The 12,846-nt window shown below is 42.4% G+C and overlaps 2 protein-coding genes across 9 annotated transcripts; both read right to left on the reverse strand.

Moving 5' to 3' along the window:
* Window positions 1–136: 136 nt before the first annotated feature.
* On the reverse strand, window positions 137–7,271 carry LOC148323681 (abl interactor 2-like). 7 transcript variants are annotated; one of them, XM_088315689.1, is made up of 12 exons: window positions 7,112–7,271; window positions 5,574–5,741; window positions 4,676–4,852; window positions 4,548–4,565; window positions 4,243–4,334; window positions 3,005–3,139; window positions 2,646–2,752; window positions 1,952–2,179; window positions 1,547–1,717; window positions 1,407–1,484; window positions 1,159–1,329; window positions 137–970 (listed from the first exon to the last, which is right to left on the reverse strand). In XM_088315689.1, exons 1-12 carry the CDS (start codon window positions 7,226–7,228, stop codon window positions 795–797), a joined length of 1,638 nt encoding a protein of 545 aa, XP_088171815.1. In that variant the 5' UTR covers window positions 7,229–7,271; the 3' UTR covers window positions 137–794. The 7 variants fall into 7 exon arrangements, with proteins under 7 accessions (XP_088171815.1, XP_088171814.1, XP_088171817.1 ...); XM_088315688.1 differs by having other exon boundaries at window positions 3,005–3,163; XM_088315691.1 differs by having other exon boundaries at window positions 3,005–3,163; window positions 6,979–7,119.
* Window positions 7,272–7,855: 584 nt separating this feature from the next.
* tmem237a (transmembrane protein 237a) lies at window positions 7,856–12,394 on the reverse strand. Of its 2 annotated transcripts, none has more exons than XR_015846503.1 (11): window positions 12,245–12,394; window positions 11,479–11,552; window positions 11,203–11,325; window positions 10,705–10,813; window positions 10,474–10,628; window positions 10,231–10,354; window positions 9,194–9,350; window positions 9,044–9,117; window positions 8,424–8,511; window positions 8,224–8,345; window positions 7,856–8,049 (listed from the first exon to the last, which is right to left on the reverse strand). XR_015846503.1 is itself a non-coding variant. In XM_088315317.1 (11 exons), the coding sequence occupies exons 2-11, from the start codon at window positions 11,540–11,542 to the stop codon at window positions 7,982–7,984; spliced, it is 1,119 nt and encodes a 372-aa protein (XP_088171443.1). In that variant the 5' UTR covers window positions 11,543–11,552; window positions 12,245–12,394; the 3' UTR covers window positions 7,856–7,981. The 2 variants fall into 2 exon arrangements, 1 of the variants encoding a protein (XP_088171443.1); XM_088315317.1 differs by having other exon boundaries at window positions 9,194–9,385.
* Window positions 12,395–12,846: the final 452 nt, after the last annotated feature.

Consider the following 12,846-nt stretch of genomic DNA (forward strand, 5'->3'; position numbering starts at 1 on the left):
GATTTGTCACTTTATAGAAAAGGTGGTACATGGGAATTGTAGTTAAGAAGTGAGTTTAAAAAATGGCTTTCCGCTTTCAAATGTGCATATCGGGTAGTGTAGTTCAGCTGTACTGCCAAAACAAAAGCTTCGCTCGTTGACCGAGTTATCAATTCTCATTTATTACAGCGAATTTGAACCTAAAATACAAGACAAAGAACTTTAAATGAGATAACCAGCTTGACAGTGAAGACAGCCATTTTATTTGTTGATTAGGATTTGTATGAAGCACATTTTCATTAAAAGATGCATAGAACAAGTATTTAGAACAAAAAAATATATATATATATATTTTATTTTGCACATTTCAAACAGAATTTTTTAGGTATTGAGTTCATCTTGTCTTATGTTTAATATTTGTTTCTTCTTTTAAGACAATGATTTTAAATTACTTTGTGTAATTTAAGGATGGTAATTAAAAAGCCTCATTCTATTAAAAGAAAAAAAATATTGAGACTTGATGTTAGTGTAATTTCTTTTAGGACAAATAACCTCATTCACACAAAGTACAAACTCACCATTTAAAGGGCCAGTAAGGCTTAAAAGCTAAGAGTAAAGCACATATAAAATATAACTTGTATATACTTTATGTATATAAATGTAAACACGTTACACATGCACGCAAACACACTGTAAACTTGAAGAGTGGACAAAATGTCCACCGGGGTCCACTTCACAACACCAACAACACAAGGCTCGAAGGCGGCGTCACTGTAAGTGCAAGGGCTTGTGGGTAAGAAAAAAAAAATAAAAGGTCAGTCCGCGTAGTGCATGATGGACTCCACGTAGTTCCCGGGGAAGAGTCCAGTTGTGGCGTTCATGACGCCCTCGAACCAGCCGTCCTCGTTCTTCTTCAGCACGTAGATGATGGCGCCCTCCTGGAAAGATAGCTCGTCCTCCTTGTCGGCCGTGTAGTCGTAGATGGCCACCACTGGGGCGAGGGGGCGACATAGCATAATTTAGTCTTTTAGTTCATTCGCTAAATTTCAGCATCAAAGCCTGTATATTTGACTAAAAGGTAATGATGTTTTGTCACTGTATTTACATGTTATTGCCGTGAAGTACATGCCTGCTGGTCTTCTTACGTGCATATAAAATGCTAAGCTAACCCATAATAACCTTTCTCCAGGTAATTCCTGGGCGCCCAGGGGGGATCTTCCTCCGCATATGGGTCGTTGTACTCGACCTCCGCCGAGTCCTCTTCTCCAGCCTGCGTGGCGTCGTCCTGAGGGGCTGTGGCGGGCGCCGTCTCCTCGGGAGCCGGCCGCTGGGGCGTCACCACGTCCGAGACTGGAAGACAAATGACGGACAGGTCGGTTAGCTAACATGTCTTTGGACGATGAGGAAGACGTGTGATGTGTACTCACTAGATTCCTGAAGGCGAGCCACAAAGCCCATGAGGGGGAGCTGAGGAGTGAACTGGAGGAGAGACGGCGGCGGAGAGGCTGAAAAAAAAAAAAAAAGTGATGCACTTGCCGAGCCGTAACCTTATTTTCCCAGCACGTACCCGGGCTTTGGCCGTTGTAGTCGGGCCCACCGTTGACCTGGTGGCTCTGCGTGCTGATTGGCTGTCCAGTGACAGAGGGCGGGCGGCGGTAGGGGAGGGAGCCGCCCACCTGCGGCGTCTGCTGGCGGGGCTGAGGGCGATTCATGCTGAAGAACTGAGGCACCACTCCACCTAATGCAAAAAAATAAGTTATGACTCACTTAATCAGCTAAACATTTCAGTTTTGGGTCAAACTGCATGTGAGTGAATAAATGTGGAAGGAAAAAAATACGGGACATGGAATGATTTTGTGATGATATAGAAAGAAATGGAATGATGTGGAATGGTATTTGTGAAAAATGTGCGATATGTTGATGAGAAATGTGGAATGATATTTGTAAACCAGACAGGAAGTAGAAAACTTACCTTCCTTGTGTGGCGAGGATTTGGGGGAGGGAGGTGGTGGAGGGAGGACGCATGCGGTGCCGGGGACCTCGCTGGGCTTGGACAAAGGGGACGGCGGGGCATTCGGCAAGGGCGGCGGCAGGGTGAGGGTGGTGGAAGAGGAGGAGGAGGACGAGAAGGAGGAAGAGGAGGTCGGAGAAGAGTTGGGGGCGCTCGAAGACGAGCTAGTGTGTTTGGTGCTCGGGGAAACTTCAGGGAGAACATCAGGAAGATTTTGTGAGAAAAGGAGAGACTCTTTTGCCTTTTCTTAGTTTTTTTTTTTTTGGTACACTTTTATCACAACCGGGCGGGCGAAATGAGTGTCGGTTGTCCCAATTTCTATTTGTGTGCTTTTTCCGAAACTCTAAGCTGTAAAAAGATGGCACCAACGCCATGTCAAATAGAAAAATAGTACCTCGGTGCCCTCTGGTGGCATATAAAGGCAATTACAGTGGTACAATAAAAAACAAACTAAAACTGGGCATTGTTGAAAAAAAAATTGATAACTAAAAAAAAACAGTAAAAATCATCTAATTTCTTTTTTAAAACTAAGATAAAAAATAGTTACAGACATGTATTCTTTATCCTCTGTGAAGAATGACCAATATTACTGCGACTAACTGAGCTGTATAAACCTTTTTCGGGGGGCTTCAATTACAAATTACTTTCGTGGTACCTGGGAATATGGCGGGCGGGGATGGTGTTGCCACAGGAATGGGCACACCGGTGGTCCCGCTGCCGCTGTTCTCTCTGCTGCTGCTCCGACTCCCTCCGCTACTGCCGCTTTAAAATAGACAAAACCGATAGTAATTAAAACAGAAATAAAATATTTCTCAAATATGAGAAAGACGCATACGCACAGGACTGACAGAGACAGAGAAAAATGTTAGCAACAAGCGGACGAAGCGGCAAAGAAAAGTGAGACGTGGATTGGTTGGCAGCTCAGGAAGGGGGCGGGGCCAAGCGTTGCTCAGATTGGCTAAAAAAGCAGATGAGAGACTCCCAGGTGTCGGCGGCCATGTGGTCAAGGCTGACCTGTACGTGCGTGGGCGGTGGCTGTGAACAGCCATGTCGTTGTCATTTTGGTTTCTGCTGGTGGGGCTGCAAGCGTAGTGGTTGGGGACCACCGGAGGCCGTACTGGCTCCAGGGTCCTGTAGGGGGAGCTCTTCCTGGACATGCAGGTTATGTTGGGACTACAAAGGACACGCTGTCGTTTACAGACACTAAACCCCAATTTGAAGCCTCAACCCAGGCTTAAAAACGACTGATTACCTGTTAATTATATATTGTGTTCATATTTATGTTCTTATTAAAAAAAAAACGCCAAAACAAGAATGTGAGTTGAAGTGTGCAACAATAAAACGACATATTGCACTTCATTCTAATTTAAAAATAAAACAAGTTTGGTCGAGCGTGAAGTATAAAAAAATTTTTTTTAAAAAAGGAAAAAAAGATTTAATGAGAAAAGACTACCAAGTGAGAGGAACTTCATGTGGGTGACCTACATGCCGCAGGAGGGAGAGAAGGAAAAACAAGCTTTCATAACGCATGATGTCATTCCTCCCAATGTTGTGTGTGTGTGTGCGACTGTGTGAGTGTGTGTGATGTCATCGCTTGTGTGCCGAGTGAAATGTGTAATCATCTGGCCTCAGGATGCACAGCCACGCATTTGTTTAGTTACAAATATTAACATAGGTTTGAAACCATATTATAAACCCCTAACCCTTGTTTAAAACTTAAACCCTGGCTTGTAACCTTAACCATGCCTTGAGTGTTTGTGCGCGTGTGTGCGTGGGTGTGTGCGTGTGTGCGCGTGTGTGGGGGTGTGTGTGTGTGTTTGGGGGGGGTGCGTGTGTGTGTATGTGTGAGAGTGTGTGTGAGATCACGCAAGGATGCCAGTATCTACTTTTCATTTAAAAAAAAAGGAAAAGGACTTTTAAGTAAATTTTGTTCTAACATTTTTTCCCCATTTAAAAATAACCAGATATCAAAGTCCACGGTTGCACTATAAACGTGTATATGTGTGTGTGTGTGTGTACGTTGCATTGTCATATAATTCTAAGAACTGTACACAAAGAAGGGGAGCAAACCAAGGTTATTTTAATAAGTAAAACTAACTAAAACTAATGAACAACAATAATCCCACCCTGAAAACAAATTATAACTAAATAAAAAAAAAAAGAAAGAAAAACCAACTATAATTAAAATTCCCAAACTATAAATAACTCTGGAGCGACCATATTTCAAGTTGATTTAAGATGGCGTCACATACCCAAAGATGCTGCGTCCCGCCCTGGGGGGGCTGGGAGGTTTCTGGCTGGGGGGGCTGTACCTGGGCCCCCCCACGTTCTCCTGCCCGTTCACCTGTTGAAACATCACTCATCAGTCTTCATGGTGTCAGAACATGTGATGATGTCATAACATGAAGGTGGAACGTACAATGTCCTTGATCAGTCCTGATGTAATTTTCTTCTTCTTTCCGTTGTGAATTTATATTTATGTTAGTTTGAAACCCTGTCCCACTTTTAAAACCCTATTTTGAGACCATTTGGTGCATCACTGGTGCTTTTGACTTACCTTCAGCCTCAGCAACCACTTCACACGTCAACGAAAGCCAGGCCCAAAAAAATAAAAACAGACAAGGAGGAAGTGTTCAGCGTGACGACGCGGGTAAAAAGGAAGTCAGGCGACAACGGCGGTCGCACCTTGACGCCGTGCCCGATGTCGTCCAGTGCGCCGAAGTCCAGCGGCTTGCGCACGTAGCGCAGCGGCCTCTCGGGATTGGCCGGCGCCACGATCTTGTGGGCGCGGGTGGCGTTCTTATTGGTGGTAAGCACGCCGATCTCCCGCCTCGCCACCTTCTCCTTGTGGATGTCCACCGTCTGCAGCACAAAAACAAGATCAAGCTTGACTTTCGTTGACAAGTCTCCCTTTTGTGGCAATTTTGTGAACCAAATATTGTGTGTCCAAAGTTTTGTTTTAAAGAATGGACCATACACACACACGTGTGCTTTTTAAATGTCGTACAATGCTGCGTTTCACATCCATCCAGCCTTCATAATCACTTTGCTGTGAAACGCACAAAAATGAGACGCTGTCGCTCTTCTTTCAGGATTGTCAGAAGCATCGCTGTGTGTGTGTGTGTGTGTAGAGGGTGGCAGCTGTTGTGTAGGCGAGAGTTGTGCGCCGGCAGTGACGCCGGCACGCACCAAGATGAGCTTATCTACTGTCAGCATTCATTTACATGAATGCATAACAAGTGAAAAGAAAGAGTCCGTTTGAGCAACAGTAAATTAAGCTGTTAAAAAAAAGCAAACACATTTGTTCTCACTAAAATCGAATATTTTGCTCGTTTAATAAATGGCACACAAAAAATGCGACATGAAAGCTAGTCGTGAAAACACAACAGCACCTTCCATCCTTCATTCCTTCACTTCATTTAATAATTTAATCCTCCTGTCCTGTCTTGTCTTTCCTCCTTTCATACTTCCCTTCGCGATCTCTGTATCGTTCCAGTCTCGACCCTCCGGCCTTATTCATAAAAATTGTCGGCCCCTTGGATTTTTAATGAAGACATTGTGTTGTCTGGTCACGATGGCCGACCTGAGCGATGTGGTTGACGGAGCTCTCCATGCACCGCAGCTGAGACGTCTGGATGTCGAGCATCTGCAGCATGTTGTTGGCCAGAGTGTTGACGAGGTAGGCCACGCTGGCCACAGACTGCGTGGTGTAGCTCTTGGTCTCCTCCAGGGCGCCATGCTTGTCTGACGCCTGGGCAGTATGCACACAGGAAGTAAGTCACGCATCATTTCAATGCATGTGCAAAATTTCAATTTTTTTCACAAATCTATACGATTGGTCTGTTAACACAAGTGATTTCTTTTTTTTTTAAAATAAATTATAGACCAATCTTAAGTGTTGAAAATGGCTTGCTCTTTAACAATTCAATCGTCGTTTGAATCCAAGTGACGAGCACAATGCGTTTGTGAGCTCGGGGCTAGCACAAGAGACATAGTAGCATACAATCTGAGCGACTACATTTATTTTGTATAAGATTGGGCGGACATGCAAAGGACGTGTGTAACGTGTGTCTGTTAATGTGTGTATAATGTGTGTGTGTTAGTGTGAGTGTAGGCAGGACGAATGCAATGTAGGTCAGCGCAAACTCATTCATGCCAGAGGTTGACAAGAAATGCACTGTGACACACACACACAGATACACATGCACACGCACTAACACACATGCGCGCACACACACACACACACACACACACAGATTTCTAGAATGGGGGGAGGCCTCTATTACTGGAATACTACTAAAAAAGATTCATGTCAAGTGTAAACGACGGTATGGAGAAATTGAAAAATGGATGCTCAAGTCCACTGCAACGCTAATTAGAGAAGCAATGTAACAATATTTCCTAAAAATGACAGCTTGTCAAACTGCCGAGGGTCATTTCAACCCGAATAAAATGCATCACCAAAGTTCAAAATATAGTTGAGCCCTGCTATTCGCGGGGGGGACTAGGGGCTGAACCAATCCAGGAATAGCGAAAATCGGAGCATGAATGACGCCTATTGAAATACAGAGCGGAACAAAAAACCACTGCTAAACATTCAATACACATTGTCCATGAAAACGGGATGTAAAAAGGGGTGTAAAAAATATTAAAATTATTGAAAATATGTTGTGGAGTTTTTTTTTTTTGTGGTCGAATTTTTTTTTAGGAAATGTTGCTTCTGCAAACTGATGATTAGAGTAATTTTAATGTGATTATCATTTCAAGTGTTGGTTCATGTTTGCTACTGCGGGAAAAATGGCATATTAGAGCAGCACTTCTGCTAGGTCAAGTTATTGCTCATAAGTCCCAAAAATAATAATAAATAATAAAAATAATTGACTATGACACAACTGTTTAGTTACCACGGTACACAGATATAACTGTTTTACCAAATTTAATTGTGTTTTCATAAGTTGTTTAAAGCTAAATAGATTTTATGGTCTTACTATAGCGCTGATTTTCAGCTGTTGCGTGAGCGAAAAACGGGGGTTCAGTGTAAACTCGGTCCCGGCCGGTGGTACGCCCACCTGCACACAAAACGCCAGTGCATGAAGGTCCACTTCCCCGGGAAGGGCCTACCTGGACATAATTGGTCTCGCAGTACTCGGCGACCCGCTCCAGGTTGGGGAAACTGTCCAGGAGTGTCCTCCTCCCAGCTGGTATCTCCTCCTCGAGAAGCATCTGAAGCTCCGCCATCTTTACATGTTTGACTGACTTGCCGCCACAGCGCGAGCTCAGCGTGACGATGCTTTCACGTAACCTTGGATATAGTGCTACTGTCAAGGGGGCAGCGCTTTTGAAAACGGGGACGGGCGGCATTTAAGGAGAAAAAAAAATGTTGATTTGTGAAAATAATGACAATCCAATACGGTGTAAATGATTGGGGGTAAATTATTTTGCTGTTTCATGTTATTCCTTCTTCTTTTTTTGAGATTTTGTAATTGTAACTCAACTGTCACCGAGTTCTACATCACAGTCACAAACGCATCAGTTTATAACGCCCACTTGTAAGAATTCATTCATTTTTTTTTAGTTTCGTGCGTTTTCTACATTTACAGCATTTCAACGTCTTCACAAATATGATCATTGAAAATTGTAATACTATACCACCAAAAAATTCAAATCTTATTACGAATTACATTTCTAATTTAAAATGTGTCAAAATTATACATAAAATATAATTGGCAGTTTTAAGTCAAATTGAGTCATTTAAAAGAACAACTTAAAATACCAACAATGTGAACAGTAATCGTTTATTGGATATATAGGGCAGCAGCGCCACCCCGTGCTTAAAAGATGCAAAAACATGGCATGGCATAACAATTTAGTTGTATAATGCTACTTTATTTCTTAAAATCACAAAACCACAAAAGACAAAAAAAAATGCAAAATTCGTGTACAAAAAATATTTGTAATATAAATACTGGGAATAGGGATTCATACAAAGTTTTAGGGTTGGATGTCCAAGTTGTCATCGCCTCTGGGATAGCTCTCAACTTCCATGGACATCAAGAACTCTGCAAAGAAGAAAAACAACTATGATTATTCGCAAAAAATAATTATATTGTTGATGAGGTCAAAGTTCTTCAAAGTACAAGCCCTGCAATTCGGCCCAAAAGGGATACTTCAAACCCAAATAACTCTATTTGGTATACAATGCGACCAAAAAAAAAATGCGCACTTGACTGTACCTTCTGTGTAGTCAATATCCGGCCGTGTGGAGATGACGGCCCAAGCCAGGCCCACCAGCAGCGCCACCACCAGGTTGACCACGATCCACGGTCGCAAGATTTGCTCCTCAGAACCAGGAGGCCTGGAGGAAGATTATTATTATTATTATTATATTGGATCATTCGTAACATATTTCACAAGGCTATTTTACAGTTCTCACCACAGAGTCTCGTTGGCGGTGGGGTAGAGGTGGATGCGATCGCTGGTCATCTGCTGACTGAGGGACAGGATCAACGCAATGAAGTACACTGAAAAGACAAAAAAGAATTGGTGATCTCACTCCTAACAGACAAAAAAAACATATTTAGCCAGGAAACGTAGTTCCATATGCAAAAACATTGTTTATACATTTCAAAGTCCATATAATGCTCTCATAAAGGCAACATGAGATATTTTTGGGTTGACTTCCCCTTTATACAATTTAAAAAATTACATATTTTTAATATTCTACAAATAGGTGACTACAGGCATTAAATTGCTCGGATGCGGGGGTCGACTGTAAATGCATTATTATGCTATTCTTTGCCTCATAATGGTAAATTCACCCACAAACGTACAAAAAGTTTTTTTTCAGCACAAAAAGGCTAAAATTTACAAATGTTACTCCAAAAAATGCTTGAAACATGCCAATTCATCTCTGGAATCCTTGATCCGTATTAATAAAAGACATTCTGGAGAAAATACAAGTAAATCATTACAACACAAAAATTGCAATTATTATGCTATGTAAAAAAAAAAAAAAAAAGTTTGAACTCTGTGCAACTGAAGCGTTTGACTTACAGAAGGAGGCGAGAGCAGCGGGATCCAACGTGATGAAGCCCCTCAGAGCCATGGAGGCCTTGGCGAGGTTGACGCTGCATGCCGTCAAAAAAAAAAATCCCAAATGAAAAAAGCGCGCTTTTGACAGCAAACAGAAAGTGGCAAACGTACCGGTCGAAGGCGGACACGGTGCTGATGGCGAGCAGCAGGTAGAGCAGTGACTGCGCGCTGTAGGCCAACGAGTGATACTGCTTCAGGAGGTTGGCCAGCGTGGACATGTGCTCCCCTGCCAGCACGTACACCACGCTCACGTTCCACACCGCGTACCCTGATAAGAAGCCATGGCAGAACAGGCCCAGAACCCTGCAATCGCACCACTGTGATAGAAATCGTGCTACCATTGGACACGTCCGAAGCAATGATACCTCACAATGATACAAAAGAGTGATAACATTCAATGAAACGGCACAACTTGATGATATCATTCAATGATGCGACTCAATGACATGATTCAATAACATGATATGCTGTAGTAACTGAACAACTTGACTCAATGACACAACTCGATCATACCACGCGCTGAAAAAATAATCATGTAATGACACGACTCAATGATAACTAAAATGGTACGACTCAAATATACGGCTCAGTGAGACAACTCAATGACTTGACTCAATGACTTGACTCAATGATAAGACTCAATGACTCGACTCAACATGACTCAATGATCCGACTTGCTGACCCGTCTAAAAAAACATAACTCAATCAAATGACTCAATGACAGTCCACAATGATTTGACTCAATAACTTGACTCAATAAAACAACTCAATGACAATGACTCAAGGATATGACTCAGTAATACGACTCAATGACTCGACTCAATATGACTCAATGATCCGACTCGCTGACCCGTCTAAAAAACACAACTCAATGAAATGACTCAATGACAGTCCACAATGATTTGACTCAATATCTTGACTCAATAAAAAAACTCAATGACAATGACTCAAGGATATGACTCAGTAACACGACTCAATGACATGACTCAGTGAGACAACTAAATGACATGGCTCAATGAAACGACCCAATGACCCAACTCATTGATACGACTTAACGATATGTCAATGACACGATTCAATAACGTGATGCAATAATACGACTCGATGACACAACAAAATTAAACGACTCCTTGACATGACACACATACCTGAAGCTGCTGTGGACCTTGATGGCTATGTCTCTCGTGGTCCACATCATTTGTCTGGGCTCCAAGTAGTCGTCCACCTGGTCGAGATGTCGCAACTGCTCTACTCGCTCTGCCTGGAAACGTCCTACGCGCACACACATGCAGACTTTTTAACAACAAATGTATTCATATGAAATGGACGTCAAAGTTCCCACGAGCTCGCATTGCGAACGCTACGCTCTGTTCAAGTTTTTTTTTACTTACTATTCCTCTCCACAAAGACTCTGCCGACGTGTTGACTATTTCCCTGGGGGGCGGAGAACAAGGAATGCTGGGGAATGGGCGAGGGGGCGTCCGCCACAATGTCGTCATCTTCGGCTCCAATGTCATTGCTGCGATGCTCCGTTGATTTGGTCTTCCTGCGCAAGACGACGATCCAACAATCATGATTTTATATATAAATAACTCAATAAATGAGTTGAGCGCAACGCTGACCTCTTCTTTTTGGTTCGTCTGGTCGCAGCGACCGCAGCTTCCTCCTCATCCACCACATCGGCTTCGGCCGTGTTCCCATTGGGCGTGTCGACATGCTCCACCTGCTGATCTGAAAAGGAAATAACATACACACTTGAACTGTAATAGAAGATGACAAAAATGCTATATTTGGCCACAAAAATAGGCGAAAATTATATAGTTGGTGACTCACACGAATAATTGCCACCAAAAAATAAATTTCGCCAGTAATGTGGTCAAAATTGGCCTAGCTACAGACGTGTTGAGCATTAATTTTAAAAAGTCTTCCAAGAATTTAAAAAAAAAAAAATGCTTGACTTAACCACAAAACGTGGTAGTTTTATTTAGCCTAAAACGCGACTGTACAGCTTAATTATCCCACCCAAAATATTACATTTAGTCTACAAATCTATATTTGTGGACAAAATTGCCATAAAGTCATACCCCCAAAGTGTATCACCTAAAAGCTAACAGGCTAACCAATCGTCTGCGTCCTCTTCTTTTTCTTCTTCTTCTGTGGCGCCGCTGGATCGAGGAAGTCCGGCGTTGCTGCTTCTCTGTTTTGATTGGTCAATCCCTCATTCTCTACTTCCACGCAGACCACTTGAGAAACAAACAAGCCGGTGATGTCATACAGGACTGAAGATGTCACTTAAATGAATTTCTTTTGACCTTGTAGCACACATGATGGCAGTAACGTGTGTACTAGTAGTACCAGTGCTATTACATGTAACATAGTAGTCATAACAGACTCACCTTCGCCATCACCATCGATGACTTCCTTCTTAGACTTCCTCTTCCTGCCCTTGACTGTTGGCATGGCGACCAATCTGCCAATCAGTGATTGAGGTCAGTCAATTAGCGCTAAACGTTAGCTGTGATTGGATTAGCCTGCTAGAGCAGCTGCTGCTGAGCGAACGTCAAAAGTTCTATCGGGTAGCATTTGATTAAAAAGGAAAAAACGTCATTATTTTGCTATGCTAACAGGCCAACAACAATAACAAGTTAGGATGAAAGTGTTAGCATTTAGCACAGCTAGCATATTGAGCAGCTGCTTTTAAACTAACTGTGCTGCTACTATGCTATATCTATTATCACGGGTACAACGAATACGGCGCTACACATATTACTACAGATACTTGTACTATGCTACACATCTCTCTCCTGGTTCCACTACTATGCTACATCTAAATAATATTGGAAATGCTATGTCAAATGTATTGTTTTGGTACAACTAAAACAATGCTACTATGCTACACAAAATGTTATAAGTACTAATGCTACTACTGCTACTTTAGTATTATGCTACGTGTATAAGTACTTCTTAGCTACATCTACTTCCACTTGTGCTAATTTGAGTCACTTTCATTTCACTACTGGTACTAAGACTATGCTACACATTCTGGTATATGTAGTAGCTATCAGGCACTATTTTTACGATGCGGCATGTATTTCTACCAGTCAACACAAATATGATCCAAAATGACCATTCTGAACAGATGCTAAAGCTAATGTCTCTCACCTGTCCGCGCTGTGTTCAGCTCGTCTTCACGATGGCGACATGAGTGACAGGTGGACGTGTGCTGAGCCTCTAGGGGGAGCTTTGTGATGATGTCATTAGCAAAGAAGCCATCGACACTAATCTGACCGGCAGGAGGCCTCACAAATGATCCGTCGCTGGGTCAAACTGTCGCCATCAAAAGACTGTTAGTACAAGTTGTATCAGATGATTGATTAAAGAAGTAAATAACCTACCAAAAAAAGTAAAACAAATACCCACCTTTGGAAGTGCTATATTTTTGCACAAAAACATTGAGGACCAAACAATGTCAGAAAAAAATGCCAACTTGTATTAAGTCTTCTAATACCGCCACTTTTGTGCGGAAAAATGTTACATTGGGTAACAGATGAAAGTCTTTTGTCACCGAAATCCAATATGTGCCCACCAAAAGGCTACAGTCGTAATTCTTGTTAGCGTTGATTAGCTCCATGTGGCGGATTAGCAGAGAAGGAGAGGGAGAGCGAGGTGTTGATTTTAGATAATTGTGTACAGTATCAAGTCAGTAGGTAGAGAGATAAATGTAAGTGTGAACATAGGTAGGTTGGTAGCAAGATATTTTTGGT

This window comes from Idiotropiscis lumnitzeri, chromosome 14 (genome assembly GCF_059441095.1).
Source record: "Idiotropiscis lumnitzeri isolate Australia: NSW breed Sydney's pygmy pipehorse chromosome 14, RoL_Ilum_1.0, whole genome shotgun sequence".
In the NCBI taxonomy this organism is placed as follows: domain Eukaryota; kingdom Metazoa; phylum Chordata; class Actinopteri; order Syngnathiformes; family Syngnathidae; genus Idiotropiscis; species Idiotropiscis lumnitzeri.